Source organism: Anser cygnoides, chromosome 22 (assembly GCF_040182565.1).
Source record: "Anser cygnoides isolate HZ-2024a breed goose chromosome 22, Taihu_goose_T2T_genome, whole genome shotgun sequence".
Taxonomy (NCBI): Eukaryota; Metazoa; Chordata; class Aves; order Anseriformes; family Anatidae; genus Anser; species Anser cygnoides.
Window position 1 is genome coordinate 4,705,447 of NC_089894.1, and position 22,161 is coordinate 4,727,607.

General features: G+C 42.0%; 1 protein-coding gene and 1 gene segment (V, D, J or C); one reads left to right on the forward strand and one right to left on the reverse strand.

The window, feature by feature from the left end:
• The window catches only part of LOC106045971 (T-cell receptor alpha chain constant-like), a 32,340-nt gene extending 17,924 nt beyond the window's left edge, over positions 1-14,416 (forward strand). The window contains 4 exon segments of the C gene segment in view: positions 11,336-11,605; positions 12,055-12,102; positions 13,297-13,403; positions 13,832-14,416. Of these exon segments, the coding sequence occupies positions 11,336-11,605; positions 12,055-12,102; positions 13,297-13,403; positions 13,832-13,837 (431 nt within the window).
• Positions 14,417-18,633: 4,217 nt separating this feature from the next.
• DAD1 (defender against cell death 1) lies at positions 18,634-21,930 on the reverse strand. The gene is made up of 3 exons (XM_066981773.1): positions 21,631-21,930; positions 19,397-19,547; positions 18,634-18,835 (listed from the first exon to the last, which is right to left on the reverse strand). The coding sequence occupies exons 1-2, from the start codon at positions 21,878-21,880 to the stop codon at positions 19,417-19,419; spliced, it is 381 nt and encodes a 126-aa protein (XP_066837874.1). The 5' UTR covers positions 21,881-21,930; the 3' UTR covers positions 18,634-18,835; positions 19,397-19,416.
• Positions 21,931-22,161: the final 231 nt, after the last annotated feature.

Sequence of the window (22,161 nt, forward strand, 5' to 3'; positions counted from 1 at the left end):
GCTAGTGAATGTGTCATTGAGGGCAAAGAGATATGCGGTTGTCTTCTCCACTTATCTTGATAGTTGGACTGTTACCTTCACACACTAAGTCACTGCTCATAGATCTTGCTGTTTGTGCTAGAACTGGATAAATACTATGTGACCTCTTGATCTGGTGGTCAATGATGCATTATTCCATTGCATCCAAAATGGCAGGGTTTTGTGTCATTTAGGTATTACCTATATTAAGTCTCAGCAAGAATGGCCTGAAGAAGCCATAATGCTGTCTATTATCTTGTCTGTCTACTGGTTGTATAGTATTATTTAATCAATGGTCTGACTGAGTTGAAATGCCTGGATGGCAGGTATATCCTGCCAGGCTCTCTCATTCTTTCCTTTTCACCGTTGGATACCCTGAGCTCTTGATAAAGACATATTGATGTTGGAGGGTTTTGTCCTACAGGTAACATGATTCCATTATTATTATGTAGGATAAATCTTCAAATAAACCAAAGTAAGCTGACTTTTATTTTTCATTCTATACTCACAAACAGATGTTTTTGTGTATTCCCCTGCTTAGATTTTTGTTGTATCTCTGTAGGCTGGAAAAGAACAACAAAACTCCACTGCCTCTATCCTCATGCAAAGACCAGCAATGTTGTCTCACCTTGCTGGTCAACTGTTGAGAATCCGTTAATAGGTTGCTTAGTGCCACTGTAACATCAAAGCTCAAATTTCCCTCTCCAAAATATGGAATTTAGAAACATGCATGCAAGGAAGTTTTGAATCTCTTTCTCTTTCTTTCTCACCCCCCCCTGCCCCCCCCCCCAAAAAAAAAGAAAAAAAGCATGTGTATGTCAAACTACAGTTCTCAATCTGTTGAAAGGTGATAGTAGTGCTATTTAAAAACTCCAGTATATTCTTTCCAGCATCAATAGAAGTGTGAAACTATATCCCAGCTGACATTTAGTTGAAACTAAATTCTTTATGACTTTCTGTAAATGACAACCAAACAATGAAACTTAATAGATTACTTAATCATTGAAATTCTGTTTTTCCTCAAAATATTAGTGTTAATAACTATTCATATATACTTAAGAAAGTAAGAGACAAAATGATCTTTGACTTGTAGATTGAGAAAAAAGAAACAAAGAATTTGGCTTGGAAAGTATGTTTTTTTGTTGTTATTTTCTTTCTGTGTATGCTTGTGTGGGAAGCTTCATATCACTATATGAATACTGGGTCAGGAAATAAATAACTTCATCTTTGGTAAAGGTATAAAACTGTCATTAAAGCAGTAAGTATTTGGACCATTGCATGGGAAAATGATAACAATGGAAGTAAGGTTGTCTCAGCACTTGTTAATAGCTAGATAATCATCATGCTGTAATGAACACACACAATGTTCTTCAGCAATAAAAGATGATGAGGAAGGAAAGAAGGATGGGTGGGAAGACCCGGATACTGAGAAACCATATGCAATGACTAATAGTAGGCATTATATTTTGGATATAACAAAAGAATCTACATACAGTGTTCCTTGCTAACTAAGGAGTAGATACTCCAGTCTCTGACACCCGAGGTGACTGTATTCATAGCTAATTATTCCCATGTATGTGAACATAGGGAAATGTATTTGGCAAAAAGAGGCTGGAGAAGATCTGTGGAAATGTGATTAGGTGTTGACAGCTTTTCTCAGAGCTAGAGACATGGCTGAAAAGTTTATCCCATGCCTCCTCCATGTTGCTTGCCCTTCAACACCCACCTAGCTGAATGAAGAGACCCATTTTGTAAGGACCTGTCACACAGTGCTGATTCTGGAGGATGGGGAAAATACACATGGGGGAGTGGAACAAAACTTCTCGTTGCACCAGGTGAGCTGTCTGATCACTGAGTCAAGAGGGACTCAAAACAGGGGATACTATAATATAACTTCAAAAATAATGGTACAGCGGCTCTGTAGAGAAATTTGGGATGTTATACTATTCACTGGAAAGAAGTAGGAGACTCTATTTAATCACTGTGCACTAGAAATGCATCTATTCTGGGGAAAGAAAGCAAGTTGAAAATGAAAAACAAAAAAACAAGTGAAATACAAGAACAGAGGTGTGAAAAAATATAATGGCCTTTGCTGAGTGGTGCAGGTTTGGGTTTGTCAGGGATGGAGGTGGAAGGGTAATTGCCTTGTGGCTCTTCCTTTAGGTGTTAATGAGACTACAGCGTGAGGAGGAAGAAGAAGGAGTAATGGGCACAGAACTAAGAAAGAATGCATGCCAAGTGTGTGGGGTGAGAAATTAAAGGAATATATGGATAAGTGCTCATAATCTGTGTTCCATTCCTGTTTCTTGAGAAACCAGGACAGGGATGGATACAAAAGTGTAAATGGGCAGAGTTATTATTCATTGTGTAGGAATATATCTTTCTTGGAGTTAGCAGAAGATACGACATGAAGCAAACATGATACTCTGTGACACATAGAGGAAGAATCTGGTCCAAGATAGTGATACTATTTTCATGGCACTTCCTTATGATATATGAACCTGGAAGAAAAACTGAGTTTCATGGTCTATTGAAGCAATCAGGGCAGAGGAAAATTATTTACGTGGACTGGGGTTGATAGGAGTGTACAAAGATTTTTGCTATGGCAAACAACACAGTGTGTCTCTGAATACCTACAAGCTAACCTTTGGAGATGGAACCAGGCTCATGGTAAAACCAAGTAAGATTTCTGAGTTGTTTAGTGGTCCACCTGAAAAAAAGTAAATGTTCACTAAAAGAGTAATGAAATGCAGTTCAGATGCATGTTGTTGCCCAAAAGTAATGACAATAAACTCATAGTTACTGTAGTATCTACTGGATATTCTAGGACAATAGAGATGGTCCTCAGTGCACTTATTAGTAATTATGATAGCTGCTGGAATTTGGAGACATACTACACAATATTAAGGAATGAAATTTTAAATAAATAAATAAATCTTTCATCCTTTGAATATTGTGTATGCATATATTCATAACTAACAAACTTGTCTGAGCATTTTAATCAGAAAACTCAAGGTGGTTTTCTTTTTTTTTTTTTCATTAGTAATTAAATCTCAAGCAAATTTTCAAGTACTGTAGATTTTTCAGGAACTTTTTACTTAAAAAAAAAAAACTATTTAAGAAAAGAAAAATACTTCTGGAGGAAGACCGTCAAAACTTTTTTTTTTTGCTCCTTCTCCATTGGAAAAGAGTGAAAAGAATTAAAAATAGTTCACCTGTGTCTCAGATATTATCTCTGCTTTCTCAGAAGTTAAATCTCATTTTCTACTTGGGATGGAGAGCAAACTTAATTATGGTCTAGGTTTTGCAGGAAGAATGAGATAGTGGTGTCACTGATGGTTGGATTTTGTTCAGATATTAAGTAATGAATTAATTATGATCTCATTCTCAATTTAATTTGCAAGCTCCTTAGCAACAGGAATCTCCTATGGATTGTATTCTTTAAGGAGGGATTCTGGGCTTGACATTAACCAGTGAGTGAGGTTATGATGCATTTTGATCCAATATCCATTTTTATGTGAATGCATTTTTCCAGTTATATAAAACCTGGTATACAGAGCTTTCACCATGCTTAGCCAATTTTTGTCAGGTAAAACTAGCTAATCCTACAAAGTGGGAGCATGCATTTGGACACTGAGAGTTAAATTAACCATGTTTGGCTCCAAATGCTTTCTTGTTGTGATATTCCCTTCCCCACTTCCTACTCCCCTCCACCCTCTTTTTTTTTTTTAAGCTCAGGTGCAAACTTTCATGAATTCAAGTTCTGATATTTAATGTTTCTGCATTTTTTTCAACTCTTCTCAAAATCGTCATATTATCCAGGTTCTTCTGCTATCTAAGGCAACTCGCGTTGTCTCTGGTTCTTAAAATTGGCAAATTGACTGTATATTGCACTTACAGAGTGCTTGTTTGTGTTTGTAAATGTATCCATATCACTGTTCAACTTAGCTGCTGTGGTATACTTAGTTCTGGAGAGAAGGGAGGGGAGATTTCAGTGGTGTGCTGAATTACTGTATAGACTTTAGGGCAAGATACAAGCCCATGTTTGGTAGTGGCACCCCCCTCAGTGTGGAACCCAGACAATATTAATTAATACAATGTTATGCGCAACCTATAAAGGAGGATGGAAATTGCAAGCGAACAGAGCAGAAAGGTAACTGACTGGCTGGACTCAACAGCAGCAGTCAGAAGGCTTCTAAACAGTCTGGAGGTTGTGTATGTATGCACTGAAGGACAGAAGTTGCTAGTGTGTAGAGACAGAGGAAAGAATAAGCAGGTGACAAATTAGGTTGTGCGTGATAGCTAGGCTAGTGAATGTGAAGAATAAATAGTCAGAGGAATGTGAAGTGTTTATTTTACTACATGTGCTGAGGAAGTGGCAGTAACTTGCATTAGTTAGATTATTTCAGTAAGCATCTTGCATTGCCATGTGTACAACTGTTAATCCAGCATATGTGCATACTAATGCATCATTTTGCAAAGCATAATGTCACAGTGTAATAATGGGTTATGACAAACTTGTATTTGGAGCTGGAACGAAACTTACCATTTTTCTAGGTATGTCTGAATTCTCAGATGTGATCTCTCTTGAAAGTACTCTAGTCCCTTCAAAAGTTACTTTGCTTGTTTAGTTGTTTCCCAGTATAGTAGAAATAGGACTATATGTCCTATTTATAGTGGTGTAAAAGCAAGAGAACTTGGTTTCCCACATCTTTCTCTCCCAGCTTTGTAAGTCAGGTGTTTTCATGTATCTTAAAGAGCCTCTATAAACCTGTCATACAACATATTTTTAAGGGCTGTGTCATGGTGTTAATATCGCTTAAGATAGAATTGCACTTTGGATCATTGACCGAGCTTCTGCTTTCTCCAAGTAGATTTAATCTCCCAAACATATGTTACATGGGCCTTTTTGTCCATTACCCTTCCCCTGACCAATTTCACAGTTTTTTTTTGTTTTGTTTTGTTTTTGTTTTTGGAAATGTTTGAAGATCATTTAGGATCATTTAAAGTCAAACTGGTTTCTTTTGACTCTGGAAAAGTAGTGTTTCCATTTCTTAAAATGGTGGTGAATTTTAAGATCATTTAAAAGAGATTTTTTTTCTGAAAGTTAAAATGCACAGCAATATAAAAAAGCAATTCATTATGAAAAGCTCTGCAGGAATTTCTCATATTTCAGATGACCCTCCTGACCCTGTTTAAAAACTTTTGAGAAAACATAAGAGTCTCCAGTTAATATGGAGCTATTAGGAAGTTAAAATAGTGATATATTAGGGCTCTGCCAGAGATCCTGAACTGGCATATCCCCAAACTGACTGTTATGGCAATGTCTATATTCAACTGCTCCAGATCTAGCCCTGTTCACAATGTAAAACCCAAGAATTTCCTGAATACATACTGAAAGCTCAGTGATCAATGGTAGAACAGTTTCCCTGCCACAAAGAAATTACATACTAAAAAGCATGATTTCTGCGTAAAATCTAAATGGCAACTTTGCTCTGGAAACACTCTTGATTAATCCAGATGGCAAATCCAAGAGAATGTGATGATGGAGTTTATACTACGCCATCATTCACTAGGTGAGCTGTGAAGCAAAAGTATTTATTTTTGAGAGATGAATCTGGTGACAGTGAGACAAAGCAATTGAGGAATGAGGTGAAGAACAGATTTGTGATGCATGTGGCTTTCTGGAAGCAACTGGATAAATATGATATAGGGGAATATTAAAGAAGAGGAGTTTGAGAGTTTGAAAGATGCAGTACATGATAATAGTGCTTCGTAAAGGGAATGTGAAAAGAAGGTCAGATGGAAGTAAAGTCCTAGATAGGTGGTTCTGTCTAACTATACCAATAAATGGGATTTCCTTTGGTGAAATATTTCATGGATGAAGGCTCCATTCAATACCACTCTGGATATTGTAGAGGCCTGTGCCATTGTGTAACTACGGAAGTGGTTACAAACTTACATTTGGATCTGGGACAAGACTTCTGGTTTTGCCAGGTACATTCATCCTGATTTTTTGCCTAATGTGCAAACTAGTTGTTGTTACACATTAAGATCTGGGAAATGGCAGTTCTCAAATGTATGGTAGCCAGAGGTTTCACCCTAACTGGCTGAAGTTATTCCAAGGCAGCTGTCCAAGAATTATTCTTTGTGCTTACAATGATCTTCAGTCAATTGCATTCCTATAATAAGCTAAGACAAAAACCAGTTTTGGTCTTCTGTCAAGTCACATGCATTTCTTCTATTCTAAGGGTAAATCCATGTAACTTCCATTGGCTTCAAGCAAAGTCATGGATGATGTGTCTGATGAACAAGCACTGAAATACAAGAATGGCTATAATACTTAGAAAATACCTACTTATTGTGACTATCACCATTTTATCTGGTCTTTGCTTGTAGCAGAATCCCATCAAGGAACAATATACTCATAACTTTTTTAAATATTAGTGTTGGAATGGGAACTGAGATGTCTTTTAGCTGGTTAGTGTGATCTAAAGATATGGTATTATCCACACATTCTGCAAGTGGATTCTGTACATGACTGGGACTTGAATCCAGATTTATCAAGTTGTAACAGCTACAAGTCCATACTTAATCCTTACTTCTGCTACTACTTATCTGACTAAGTGAGGGTGTATGAATCCTGATCTGATAAGATTTAGAAGGCTCAGATACCTTTGCAACTCCCTGTGAGGTTCTAAGATCTGGATAGGATCTCAGTGTGCTGTTAATTCCAGGGAGGAGATAACTGTAAGTACGGTCAAAAGATTTCTTGTAAAGGTTTCCTGGATAAATAAAGGATAATTCCTGTGAATTATGGGGGTGATGAAGGATACAAACTGACATTAGGAAAGGAACCTTGCTGATGATCAAGCCAAGTGGGTAATAAACAGTGAAATGTTAAGGAGAAAAGTTGGACTGACAGGAGATGGTCCTAATTACATGGCACACTGAATAGGGATTTTAGGTGATATTACTGATGGAAAAAAAGCATATTATTCTACTATTGCCCTGCAAAGTGCAATACACAATTGTAACCAATGAATGAGCACTTTTTCACTTCATCCCTCTGTTCCTGATTATTTTCTTTTAGATTTCTATGGTACTTTTATAGTGACTTAAATCAATGTGCTTAGCCACTGCTCCCTCAAGTTATTCCCTGCTCTAGAATGGCTGTATGATCTGATTGGCAGTATGAGTTGGGAAAATCTGTCTACGTTTTTGTAGTGATTGGCATCAGTGTGCCAATCAGGGATATGTGAAACTGGCATTTGGAGCTGGCACCCAACTTCTTGTTATCCCAAGTAAGTTTGAGCTTTCTGTATCATATTAACACTGGGATTGGTAATTACTTGTGGGTAGGTGGACGAGGGGTTACATGGAAGCACGTTCCCAAATTCTTTTAGACTTCCCCTGTCAAAAATCAGTTGGAATAGAGGTGCTGCCTTGGAATCCAAGGAATGCTTGGTTATGGTGTGGTAGTGAACTGCTGCATACCAGCTGGAGAAGACTGTCATGTTTTCTATGGTTTTCTGTTGCTAAAGAGTTTACACAGGCTTAGTAGTCACAGCATAGTGCAGTCATGCATAGAGAGCTGCAACGCAGTTCACATGCTGCCAAATGCTGCATAACAAGTTTAACACATTTACAGACTGTGAAGTCCCCTTCCATATTCATATAACCTGATACTATAGTGTGAACAGTCAGTTATTAGAAAAGGGACTGAATTTCTTGTGATGTTTTGTAAGTCTTTGTCCTCTCCTCAGTAACATTTCAAAATGCTTTAGAAACCTGAGAATACATAATGAAGTTTCATCTAACTTTGTGCGTCATCTTCTAGTAGACAGCTTTCCCACATATTTTGGATGAGGAGCCATTGAAATATGCACCTGGTAGGCAAGAATTTATTGCAAAGGTTTATTGAGTGGAAAACTGAAAGATACAGTATGTTTGTCTTTAGAAGAGGGACTAGATTACAAGTCAGCTCAGGTGAGTAACATCTGGAGAAGGACAGGCTATGAAGATGGAAGTAGTGACTACCAGTTTGTGTTTCTAAATAGATCTATTATGGAAAGATATTATGGAGTCATTATGGAGAATGAACATAGCCTCTAGATGAGGAGGGAAGGGACTAGAGAAGGCTGAAAGAAAATGAAACCAGGATTATTTCTCAGCATGCTAGCCAAGACAGAGTAGGAGCCTGGGAATACTGCAGATGAGAGCATCATCAACTTCTTAGGCTAGTGTCATCAGCATATCATTGACCTTAACTTTGGAGTCTTGTAAGACAGTTTGAAGGTTTATGCAGTAAATGTGAAAAGGAAAATATTATCCTGACAGGGCTAACGTTGTTACACAGACACCAGTCTGCATTTTTTCCTTAGATTGAAGGGAAAAATTCAGACACCTCTGGTTTCATGTTGAAATCATAGTTTCACACTGCATCAGGAGGAAATTTCCCAGGTGATTTAGACTATATTATTTTAATGATTTGAACTCAGTGTCTGGGATACCAGAGCTAGGAGAGTAATTTTTGGAAATGGCACAAAGCTATCTGTGATCCCAAGTAAGTTATCTGATTAAAAGTACACATTAAATAGAGTGATTAGGGAAGGTTATTATTTTGGTGTGAAATACACATCTATATGTGAGGCAATTCCACAAATATAAGACTGAAAATTCTTCTGACTCTCTGGTAACAACATAAAAAAGATCTTCTACTTGTGTTTAGAGAGGGATATTCTTTTGGATACTTTTTTCTTACTTACTAAACAAATCTTTTTTTTTTTTTTTTTTTTTGGCTGATACTACATGTATAGTTATTCTCTAATTCAATAATGTACTTGTTTGGAGTTGACTTTATTTGATTTTTCTTCCAGAAACTACATCTCTGGCATATAAAATTGAAAACAGTTTCCAACAGTTAAAATTCATGCTGGCTTTGAAAGAAAAGGCCTGAAAAGTATATCGTGAAAATGACAGAGACTCTCAGGAAGTTAATGAGCAGCCTCTTCAAGTCTTCTTGTTTTCAAAGACAATTATTACACAGATGGGCTAAGCCATTGCATTCACCTGTGAGCTTTAAATGATCAAAGACTCTCTATCAAACCAATTCCAGTCTGATCAGCAATTGAGAGAGTCTGCAAGGGAATGGGTAATTAGGTAATTCTCTATATACAATAGTGTGTTAAACCAGTTCATGATTTCTAATGCGTCCTGTTTGAAAAAAAGAGGCATAGGTCTTCATCTGATGTTGGAACAGGCTTCTACTGCTCTCTCCCTGAAATCTCCTGATTTCTGGAGTTGGCTTTCTGAGTAGACTGGGTGGAATAGCACTCAAATAGCTCCTGTTCTTCCACCCAGAAGATATCCTTCAGAAAGGATGAAATTAGGCAGGGTGGATGGCTCAGAACATCGTTATTTACTTCTCAATATTTTCTGCAAATAAAGGTAATAGACATCAATGCAGCGTTTCCAACACATCCACCAACTCATTAAGACAATAACATGAAACATATATCACACTGCTGTGGTTATAGTAGCTTATATTTACCAAGACTGCTATCTGCAAACTTTCATAATGTTGAGCAAATATGCAAAGGAACGTATTGGGAAAAAGCCTCCAGTTACGGAACAAAGTGAGCAACCTCTCTGAGCAAGAATGAGAAATGAGCATTTTGCAAAGCAGGTAATGAAGCTGCCAGCAGAAACAGATGTGTTTTTCATAACCTGCTCAAGATAAAAGCATAACACAGATAGTGAGAAAAAAAACCACTAATTTGGAGAGTGGTGCATAAGTAGCTCTTCAGAAAGCAGAGCACTCATTATGAGAAAGAACATCTATCAGTTCCTCTTTTCTTTTGTACCCCTGTACTCCATGGTAATGATATATCCTGGTTCATCTGTATTACTATTATTATTATTATTATTATTATTTAAACAGGAGTCTACCATACAGCTTTTTATCTGACTCTATCACTGAAATCTATTTTCAAAAGAATAACTGTATTGTATGGGGAGTATTGGAGCAGGTGAGTTGAGCTGGGGGAGTCAGAATATACAGAATCACAGAATCACAGAATCGTCTAGGTTGGAAGAGACCTCCAAGATCATCTAGTCCAACCTCAGCCCTAACACTAACAAGTCCTACACTAAACCATATCACTAAGGGCTACATCTAAACGTCTTTTAAAGACCTCCAGGGATGGTGACTCAGCCACCTCCCTGGGCAGTCCGTACACTAGACCATATTCTGCACTGCTGGGAAAGAGACAGTCTCATTGGGTTTTTCAAAGCCTGGACAAAGCTAGGGTAGATGAACTGCAATTCAGGAGAAGACTCAGAGAAAAATACCACTGGGCTTTGTGGATAAGGCTTTTCTGAGGTGATATTATTAAATATGGGCATTTCTTTAAGGTGCTGCCAGCTAGCAGTTGAACAGATCAGAACGGTTTCTCTCAATGGTGGAACAAGGGCCTGTGCTTGGATAAGATTTTGAGGTGGTTTCTAAAAGCCAAGATTTTAGTCTAGATTTTCTCAGAGGGAAGAAATTAAAACAACTTCAACTGGGACTAATCTATCTTTGCTATTTCTACAATACTTAACAGTGTGGTGTGAGAGCAGGGACTAAGCAAATGTTAATCTAAACTCTGAACCTTATCCAATAACCCTTTCTCAGTTTACAGATGTAAAATGAAGCTCAGGTTCAAACTTCCGATCATAGAGTCCAACAGAAAGTGCATTCAGAGGGCTACTGAGAGCCCCATATGTACATGTTGGCTACAGTATCTCTTTAATGATGTTTTACTTGTTCATCATTAGAGTACTGCAATACTATTAACATTTTATTATTATGATCGCTCCTCCCCAGACACATAACTTCTCATACCAGTGAAGCAAGAAGAGAGAGAGTGCTCTCTGCCTGTTCCCAGAACACATCCCCCAATGCATTCAGGCCAAGATCCTAAAGGAATCCCAGGCTGCAGAGTAGAGTTGTACAAACTGTTATAGAGAGGAATGCCTAGGTTAGATATCAACATCTAGGCTATGGGTGGCCACATGAGTATCATTTGAGATGCTCTAAAGATCCTGTCTAACCCTCCATCCATGGCTTCCAGACAACATAAGTCTCATGTAGATCCTGCATTATCTACTGTGGATGCCTTCATTTTCTAAAGGTGTCCTAGCGCAAGGTCCTTATGATCAATCTCCCACTGGAATCATGTAGTGACCTCCATACTTAATGTGTCTGTACATCAAGATTCAAGGAACTATGACTGTAATCTCACATAATGTCTCTTCTATCCTCCACTTTCAGATGTTGTTCCATCTCCTTCGGTCTACAGGCTGACCACTAAAGATGATGAGGATTTGGAAATGTGCCTTATCACAGATTACGCCCCTGAAAACCTTAATGTTAAATCAAACGCAGCTAATAGTAGGACTGAAGCTGTTGTGGAGGTGGCAACATCCGAGAATAAACAGGAAGCAAGCTACCTGACAACCTACTGGGCCAACAAGGATAAAATGGAGTGTGATGCAGAGCATGAGAGATTTGGAAAATTAGAAGGAAAGGATCCTGAAAGCGGTAATGTCACTGTTGGATGTGCATTCAGGGTTAGAGGTAATCTGGTCTCTCTGTCTCCAGTATGAACAGGACTTGTTCACATCTCCCAACCCTGCAAGCAGTACTGAACTATGCTCCCATGCTCTAGAGGAATGTTGTCTTGTTGCATCTGTTTTCTTTTGCCTTCTTTGTAGAAACAAGATTAAATTTCAGTAGGCTGGTACAGTCACAACAGAGAGATTTCAAAATCATGCCATGGGGGATATAAAGCTTGAAATTCTTTTGTCTGATGGGACACTAAACTTTAATTAGATCATATTAAATGCTAATCCTGAAAATAGCAGACATGAGTATTTATGGGATGGTTTAAAGGCTAGAAACCATAATTCAGTTCTTCTAAGTAGAGACATCTTTATGAACTTCTGAAGTCAATTCCTGTTATTAATTAAATATATTGTTACTATTTGCAGGTGCCTCCACTGTCTGTGTTACAGGGATGTCACCACACTTCAGGACAGGTATGAACACAGCATTTTAGGAGCAAAATTTAATTAAAGGAACTGTCTTCCCTTTTTTTTTTTTTTTTTTTTTGCTAATGTTCCCTATTTTCAGAATTCCTGTTGGAGCAAAAACCACACACCGGGAATTTTCTAAAGGGCCACACAGGATTTAAATATCAAGGCTGGAAGTCATTGGGTTGATGTAGACTTCCAGATCTGAATTGGTAATTTCAAGTGACCACTGTAGCTGGTACCTACATGATCTTGCAAGGTGTTGCCAAACAGACACTGCTCACCCTATAATGGTTTAAGGCACAGATACATCAGCTTCACTGAATGTCTGCTGCATTTCAGACTTCAAAAGAGCTGTTTGTATTTTTGGGTGTGCAAACACCTAATGAGCCAAAAGATAAGCAAGTGGTTTCTGCAGTATGCGTGCACTGAGCAGGCTCTGCTTCAGCTTGTGGCTATGGGAGTATGCTAGGCTGCACTGGAGCCCAAGCAATTGCTGTTTGTGCTAGTTCAAAGGACCTGAGCCTGCCTCTGCTCTGCTCTAGCCTTGTTTGCAGAATAGCTGTACTTTTGCAAATATGCAGCCTTGCTGAAAGAAAGGGAGAGAAAAAAACAAAACAAAATGAGAAAAAAACAAAAACAAAAACAACCAACCACCAAAAAACAGTTAGCCAAATGTTTCCAAAACACTACTTAAGAAAAACACTCATCAGTAAACTTGGCTGATTTGACCAGTTGTTTCAGAGAGGTTTTCAAATGACTATTTGATGATTGCTCCTTGCTTTCCCAATATGGATCAATATATTTTCTGATGAAAATGACTTTGTAACTAAGAATAATAGAACATTCAGATAGACTTTTTTCTATGGATAAAATTTAACTTGTTTTCCCACGGCCCCTCTTAGAGAATTGGGAGAGAGGAAGGAGGTACTCTTCATGCATCTGTTGTTCATAATACGCTGTTATTTAACAACTAGATGGTTGGCAGTCTTCCTTACTGCAGAATTAAGTGTTTGCTGAATGAAAGCCTGCCCTTGAAACAGTCTGTCAGTGAGATAGTCCTGCTCACTGTCTCATTAGGTATCCTATAAGCGAACTCAATCATGCAAAGTAGAACAGCTTCATTAAGAAGTATTTTCATGTCTGCCTGGAAGTCAGGATGTCCCAGTGCTCTTGTGACTCTCATTCCTGGTTTTACAGATGAAAACCTGAACATGCTGTCTTTTACACAGCTGGGCCTGAAAATAATTTTAATGAAAGCAGTAATTTTTAATGTGGTGATGACAATCCTTACGTGGAAGAAAAAAGTGAGTATGCAAAGGGGGTGGTAAGACCTCTGACAGAAAATACCTTTATCAGTTCATTAGCTATGAATGTTCACTCTATATTTTACACACTCTGTTCATACACCTTTTATCTACCACCAGTAAAATCCCTCCAATTCTTTGCAAGTCATTACTTGGCCCTATCATTGTTTTCTCTGCTACATGATATTTACCCTTCCTTATCCACACGCAAATTTAACTTTTGTCTTCTCTGTAGACATCTCTCTCTCCTATTCCTACAACCTTTTCTTCCCTTGTCTGCACTCATCCATCAGATTCATCACCTGACTGTTCTCCAGCAGTGAAAGTTTGATGGTCATTGACTTTAAGACCTAATATGTTGCTTCAGGTCTACAATTATGTAGTTGTGACTGTACCCCAAATTTAATATATCTTTATTTTTGTTACAGGAATGAAAGTAACTGGTGAAGACCTAAGTACCAGAAAAATCTGCTGAGAATCTTTACAGGAGCATCGGGTGCAAGAGGGAACTCAGGCCAGGCGTTCCTGTTGCAACAGATATCACATCGTGTTTTCTGTACATCAAACGAGTCATTATAGTCTAAATTGCTTTATTTGCATTTTTAAAAAGCTACTCAGAGATATGCTTACAGTTCTCCGCATTGTGCTCTCCCACAGATCTGATTCATTTAGCATGCCAATGACTTTATTTTTTTGTTTTTGGCTGAAGAACAGATTGCTTCTCAGAGTATTCATTTGCAACTGAAATGGCAAAGAGAGTCTTAATCAGGGTGCTATGCACCATGTCTTTCTGTCTTTTGCTGTCTCAGCAAGGTGTATTCCTCCCTCTACCCCCACCCCATCCCCCCAAAAAAAGAAAAAAAAAAAGCTGCTAGATCTCCCAGAAGTCCTTAAGTTAGTGAAATTCTTGCTTCTCTATCACAGAAGAATGCTTTTTGCCATTTTTTAAAGTCTACCTGTCATTTCTTTAGGCTTTTGGCTGCTATTAAATAATCATTACCAATAATAAGAAACTTGTTTGTCTTTTGTATCTCTCGTTGGAGGAACTTGTTTTGCCCTTCAGATAAGTTTTAGGATCAGAGATGGCCTTTGGGGTGAAGGAGGGAAGGGGTGCCAGGAAGAGCAGAACACAGCTTGGTCCCCAGGGACTGTTTGCAATAATGGGCTTGATCCACTCTGGGGGAGTGTCTACAATCTCCCTTTTCAGGACATCCACTTCCCTGCTGTGTTTGGGGGAGAACATCGTGGCTGGCTTAGAGAGGGGAACAGAAGCGTGCACATCCCCTCCAAGCCTAAACACTGTGCTATGTGAAGACAATGGTGAAATACAGCTTGCCAACAGTAAGAGGACTAGAAAGTGGTACAGGTTCCTGAAGGCAGTTGTCTACTCCTATGGGAAGCATATCAGTCTGTAATATCCTGCCCCTAAGTGTCCCGTTCTCAAGTTTCACGGGAGAACAAGGTACCTGCTTTGCATTAATGACATTACTGACATTGACTGGTCTGAGTCTCCAAATTCAGGCTCTCACAGTCAGGACTGGGAAGGAAATGTTCTCCTTTTGTGACAATGGCCTCTCCATCTTCTGAAGCAGCAGAGATTCCTCTGGAGGAAGAGACAAGAAAGGTGCTTGGAGGGAAACAAAACTTCCCTGCAAATCTTGAGAGTTGCTTGTACCTCACATTGGTGCCCAAACTAAGCGGTAGGGAAAAGCCTTGCTATGCTGGGTGGCATGATTCTCTCTCACAGGATGTTTCTCACCTCGGTGGATTCACAGCCATTATAAGGACCTCCGATTTTGGAAAGGCTCATACTTAAATGCATTTAGTCAAAAGTCCTGGTGCTTCATATGTTGAGGGCCTCTCTGTGCAGCCTGTATCAGCACCCCTGCCATGGGATCTGAATCTGCAGTTCTGAGCAGCAGCAAAACAAAGTCTCCCTGAGCTCCTGCTGTGGTGCTGCCACCCGACCACTTCGCAGATGGCCTGTTGCTGGGTGACTGTTACTGACCTCTCCTGTCCAGGAACAACTTCCACTATTCCAGGTCTATAAGTCTGATTATCTTATAGAAGAGATGCTCAGGGACTCATTTGTTTAACTCTTTCTTGAAAGAACAGTCATTCTCATCTTTAACCAGCTGCTAAAATCCCCCAGCTATTTAAATTCCAGCCATCCCTTGAACCTCACATTTTGCTTATGATGAAAGCTGCTGTATCACAGAGAAACAGCATTCACTGAAGCTGCCTAAACCATTTTTGAATTACAAAGCAAGACCAGTACCATGTTCACACATTTCCAATTGACTAACCTCATTCTGAAAACCTTTAGGGATGTGGAAAATAAATTTTCCATACTCATTTACCTTTAACATCACTTTTAAAAATATTACTATCTGTCTCAAATCTTTTGTGTTGCATTTCAAACCCTTTCCTAGCTGTGAGGGGATGTGCACATAGCTAAAGTCATGTTTTGACTGAAGTGACCCTTAAATGTGATCTCCAAAGCACTGAATTTGTAGGTCTCGTTCAAAGATGCTCTCCGAGATTAGGGTTTTGATCCTCTCTCACAACCGATGCTTCCCCCTCACCCCCCCCCATGTGGTTTCTTGTTTATTTCAAGAGAGAAAAACCACAGTGCAAAGCAAAGGCAGGAAATAACATGGTAAGACAGGATGTGGAAGAGGGGGGTCTCATGGCCCATTTGTGGCAGGAAAGGATGCACCACTAGTTCCATGACGCCAGTGCTGAGATCTGGGTCACCTTTTGATACTCCCCTACAACTTACCGCAGAAACCTCTTCCTCTGTAAAGTAGAGTGCAAAACAGGGGTTGGGTGGGTGGGGGGCAGTGCTGGTGTGGCACGTGGCGGGGAGGAGAAGCATGTGAAAAAGGACAGCAGACGTTAGACCACAAACCAAAGCAGAATGAGGTTAAGACACCCTCCCTTCCTGCCCCCTCACTGTAACCTTATCTTGGGTGTGTGGGGGGGGGAGTTGTTCTGGGTACAACAGGAAAGACTGAGCTATGCATAGCACAGGAAGGGGAGAAAAGAAATAACTGGGGAGGGGGGCGCGGGGGAGGGCAGCAGCAGGGGGGAAGATCTTAGAAGCATGTAAGATTTCTGAATGTGCTGATACATCTCTGCACCCTCTTCTACAGGCAGTGACTCAATGCAGGAAAATCCTTCCACTTTCAACCCAAAAGACAAAGGAGGAACATGGGGGAGGCCAAAATCTTCTCATATTGGCAGAGAAGATGGTGCCATGGTCCACCTATGCCCTCCCCTGTGCCAGCTCCTGCCCCCTAATATCTACCCATGGGTAGGACCCACGGGTAGGACCCCTTTCTCAGGGTCTTGTTGGAGAAAACACCCTGCCCTGTGCTTGTCATCCCTCACTAAACATACCCCTGTACACGAAGCAACTTTACTTCTTGCCTTTTTCTACATAGTACACAGGGACCTCTAGTATTGTCTTTCTAAGGAGCAGAGTTTGAATACACATACAGACTTGTTGAAGCTCATTCAGGCATGGGAGTGCCTCTAATAGGACTTGAAATCTTGGGCTTAGTTTACGGTAACTTGAGGCACTGAAAACCACTAAAACTCAGAGGAAAAAAAAAAAGGAAAAAAAAAAAAAAGAAACCTCACAGAATAAGGCTTCTCTCTTTACACCACCACGTAGTGGCCACAGGAGGTCCCCAGCCTCAAGCTCTCCCTGAAGCCAAAGCATGGGTAGACGAACGCGGAGACCCCACAGGGAGGCACTCGTGGCTTGCAAACAGCAGCAGCTGCTTCAGTGGAGACCCTGTGCACGTTCCTCCTCCTGAGAACTCGTTGGCTCTGTCTGCCACAGACCTGTTTCAGAGAGGGCTCTTCTTATAGGAAAAAGAGCCCAGTGGCTCAATTTACAATTCCTACATGCTTTCAAGTCTTCTGTCTGGTCCCCAGCACCCTAACATCAGTGCAGAGTTGGTATCACCATTGTATGTAAGTCCAGCCTAATGCCTGGGCAGCTGTGGGTCAGAGCTGGCATGAATTGTTCCCACCACAGATCCAGACAACACCCTTCAAGACAGTAAAGACCCTGCTTCCTCATACCTGACTATTCAGGACTATTTGGAGGCCCGTATGTCACACTTCTATGGTTTTAATGGCTGCAGCACAGCTGGAAATGCTAGATGGAAAAAGGTGGTAAACAGGTACCATAATGCAATGCTGAGATGTTGAAGCTATTGAACCCCATGTTTTAACTCCTGCATGCCAACAGTCAAGCATTCCTTTGTAACACAGCCTTAGTATATGTTTTTGTTACTCAGTGTTTCAGCTGCTGACCAAACAAGGCAAGCATGAAGCAGGATCAGTACAAGGACAGAGCCTAAAGCCTGAAGGTAACCCAGGTTAATTCTTCATCCAATGATCAAGAAGGAACAGCTAGAGCTAACATCCTACCCTGTGCCTATAATTTGATCATTGCAGGGCTCTAATTTCCCTCATGACTAAAAAGTAATTGGCTTCAACCAGATGCTAGCTGAGGCTTGAGAAGGCAATGCTCAAGGGCTAAAGCCACTGAGATTAAGCATTTCACAGTACCTTAAAAGAGAAAAGATTTTCAAGGTTTAATCTGAGGAAAACCTTCTCCATTGTGCCAGGACAGCTCAAGCGCAGCTCTGTCCCAGACACTGACACAGCCTGGCAGCCCCTTCCAACATCCTTGGGTTTATCAGCAATTCAGGTTGCAGAAAAACCAAGCCTTAGTGAGCCTGTAAGCCCAGCTGGCACATCCAGCTGTGCCCCATGTGATGCTGAGGGATATGGGAAGGCCCGTGGTAATCACAGAATAGCCTGGGTTGAAAAGGACCTTAAAGATCATCTAGTTTCAACCCCCCTGCTCTGGGCAGGGTTGCCAAGATGGATACAGGTGGGGATGGCCGAATGACACCCCCAGCTTCCTTCCGTTCATGATCTCTAACCACAGTCTAAACAAAGCTTTCTGCAGCTTTGAAGCCTGGGGTTGTGTTGGCAACATACTTTCCATAAGATAAAGGGAAGATGACATCTGTGTTTCCATGACAACTTGCTTCCAGTTTCCCCCAGAAACTGGGGCACAAAATAAAAGCCTGGAGGGTAGAGAGGGAGAAAGGGAGAGAGAGAAGGAGGGAAAAACAGGGAATCATGAGTGCGGGAACTTGGGCATAGGAAGAAACTCTGTATTTGTCTTTAGCAAGGAAAAGTGTGCAGTACTATGAAGGGCTTTATTGAAAGAAAGGATTACAGTAACTGAAATGAGGCAGTACACCCTTCCATAGGACAGTCTGTAGAAAAAAACTTTACTCCCTGCTTCCCCTTCCTCACCATGGAAGCAGTTACAAGTCTGATGGGGAACAACACTTCCCTATGACAGGTTTTAACATCAGAACCCCAGAGGAATTCGAGACCTGTAAAGAGAGAAAGATAACATGAAGAATGCATCTGCAAAGGGAGAGAAAATGCACCACAAGCTTCAAACAGCTTGTGGCTCTTTGCAACTGTAACAACAGAACATGCTGTGCACTTTCTAGCATCAAACTCTCCCTATTCTTAACTCTTTTCTCTCATCTGCTGAGAAACTTCAAACTTGGACACCAGCCATACTATGGCCTCCAAACAGGACAACCATGAGAGACAGAGACCAGGAGTCCCAGCCCCTAGAGACCCTCCTTCAAGAAATAAAGGCGTATTTCTCATATAAAAGACAAATATGGGTAGATTTCTGTGACGCACCTAGCTAAGCTGCCTTTTAAACATGGAAAGACAAAAAATAAATTCACAAAATCAAAAGCCACTGAATTCTTGCCCTATAGCACTGTAGAGAAAAATGGATTAACTGTTCTTGTCCTGGAGAAAGCTAGGAGCTAGACTTCTGGTTTCACTGTCTTTCTAGTTTTTTCCCTACTCTACAAAAAGAGAGAAATCATGTGTGCTGGTGTTGCCCCTTCTGTGGCCCCATGGATCTGTACCTTACAGTCTCTTCTAGAGTTCAGCCAACAAAATTAATAACGACAAGATGCAGGATGGTGTTGGCAAAGAGGAAATCGGCAAACGCCCGCTCTGGTGAAATGCCTTGGAACTCGCCCTTGTTCTGGGGGTTGATCTGGATCCGTAGGCAAACTGCATAGTAGAGAGAAAACGAGAGATCAGAGATCACAAAGAGAAGCCGTGGTGGGAAGCATAGCCTTGGTAGGGCAGTCCACCTCAGTTCAGGTCACTGTTCCACCAGCAGAAAAGTCAACTCTATCTTTCTTATGAGACAAGATCACTGTCAGGGGATTTGCATGGCGCTGACGCGCAGTCAGCTCTCACACAGCACTACAGGGGGTGTCCAAACGAGACCTGAGTGGAACAGGCTTATAACAGGATGGGACAGGCACAAAAACGGGGCAAGCAACACTCTACTGGGTGCACTGGGCAGGGCTGCAGGGAAGAAAGGTGTTTTTTAGGGTGCATTATGGGAGAGCAACATCTTTAAGCAGTCATTGCTAGGGTTTTGGTTCACCATAGGATGTTTGCTACAGAAAGACATCAATACAAGAGAGCAACCCTGCAGAGAGGGACTTGGGGATTCTGGTAGACAAAAACCTCAGCATGAGCCAGCAGTGCTGCAGCCCAAGAGGCCAACTGCATCCTGGGCTGCATCAGAGGAGTGGCCAACAGGTCGAGGGAGGTGTTTGTCCCCCCTCTACTCTGCCCTCATGAGGCCCCACTTGGAATCCTGAATTCAGGTTTGGGGCCCTGAAAACAAGAAGGATGTGGACCTGTTAGAGCAGGTCCAGAGGAGGGCCATAAGGATGATCAGAGGTTGGAGCACCTCTCCTATAAAGGCTAAGAGAGCTGGAGATGTTCAGCTTGCAGAAGAGAAGGCTCTGTGAAGACCTCACTGTAGCTTTTCAGTACTTAAAGGGGGCTTATATAAAAAAAAAGGAGAACAACTTTTTACTTATGCGGATAGGACAAGGAGCGAATGGTTTTAAACTAAAAGAGGAGAAATTTAGATTAGGTGTTAGGATGGAATTCTTCACTCAGAATTCACTCAGAGTGGTGAGGCACTGGAACACGTTGCCCAGAGATGTTGTGGATGCCCCATCCCTGAAGGTGTTCAAGGCCAGACTGGATGAGGCCCTGGACAACCTCATCTATTGGATGAGGTCCTTGTCCATAGCAGGGGAGATTGAAACTAGATAATCATAAAGGTCCCTTCCAACCCACTCCATTCTATGATTCTGTGATACAAGATGGTAAAAGGGAGGATTCCCTGACCAACACGGAGAAGCAGGAACACCCTGTGGCTGATGAGGAGCTGGGCCTTGTGGTGCCCATGAGCAGAACCGTGCAGGCTCACCAACTGCTGAAGAGCATCCTCCTGTGGTGCATGGTGAGCCCGCCAGGCCTGGCTCACTGGGAGAGGTCACAGCTGAGGGTGCTCTCGAGGAGATGCAGCAGCTGCAGGGGAACAAGCCTGAAGGCTGGCATGAGCAGAGCTGTGTGCTTTAAGGTTAACAGGGAGTACCCGTGGCTGCTAGGCAGCATGGAACTCTGCAGTTTTCAGATTGCTCAGAACATTTTATTGTTGCTATAGCAACTTCCCGGTTTCCAGGAAGAATTGCTAGAAAAATACCAAGTACCAGGACTTGCCAGCTGCCAGGGGAGTCTCAGGGGCTGCTGCAGAAGCTCCCTGGCCTGCCGGGGGTCGTCTGGGGATCTCTAAGGGGCTGCTGTGGTCAATAAAAGAGATTTGTCCATTTCTGTGGGAACTCTAAGCTCCAGGGGGCTTGACACGTTGCTTGGGGCTCTCAGGTTGCCAATAGACCTTAAGACATCGCTACGGAGAGTGAGCAGAATCACAAAACCACAGAAACGTAGGAGTTGGAAGGGACCTCAAGAGATCATCAGGTCCATCCCCCCTACCTAAGCAGGATCTCTAGAGCAGGTTGTCCAGGTAGGTGTCCAGACGGGCCTTGAATATCTCCAGAGAAGGAGACTCCACAAGCCCCCTGGGCAGCCTGTTCCAGTGCTCCGTCACCCTCACCGTGAAGAAGTGCTTTTGCATCTTGGTGCGGAGCTTCCTGTGCTCCATTTTGTGGCCATTGCCCCTTGTCCTGTCCCCACAAACCACCGAAAGCGGCTGCCACGGGGATGCCCTGGCTGCCAGGGGAAACCGCGCAGGGGCCGAGGCGAGCGCAAGGGCCGCACTGACCGCCGAGAATGAAGCTGCCGACGGCGGAGATGAAGCCGCTGAGGAAGGAGTTGAAGGGGAAGGTGCCGACGCCGAGGCAGTAGCCGAACTGGAGCGCGCCGGTGAGCAGCACGTAGAGCAGGTAGGCGTCCAGCACCTTGAGGCGACTCGGCGTGCCGCTGCCGTACTCGGCCAGGAAGCGCCGCACCACCGAGCCCACCGAGCCCGCGGCCCCCGCGCCGCCTGCGCCCGACCCCGCCGCGCCCGACATGTTGAGGTGCGGAGCGAGCTGAGGTGGCCGGAAGCAGCACCGGGAAACGCTTCCGGGGCGCGGCTGAGCAGCGCAGGCGCGTGACCTCCCTGAAGGCCGAGTTCTGCCCAGGGAAGGGCGGAAGCGAGGTGTCAGCAGACACTGCACGCATGCGTACCGGTACATGACGTAGAGAGGGGTGGGGTTCTCAGCTAGCGCCTGCGCCGAAGCCTTATTGGGCCCAATTCCTGGCGATTTCCAGGCGCCAATGAGAGCCGAGGAGTATTTTAATATTAATAATA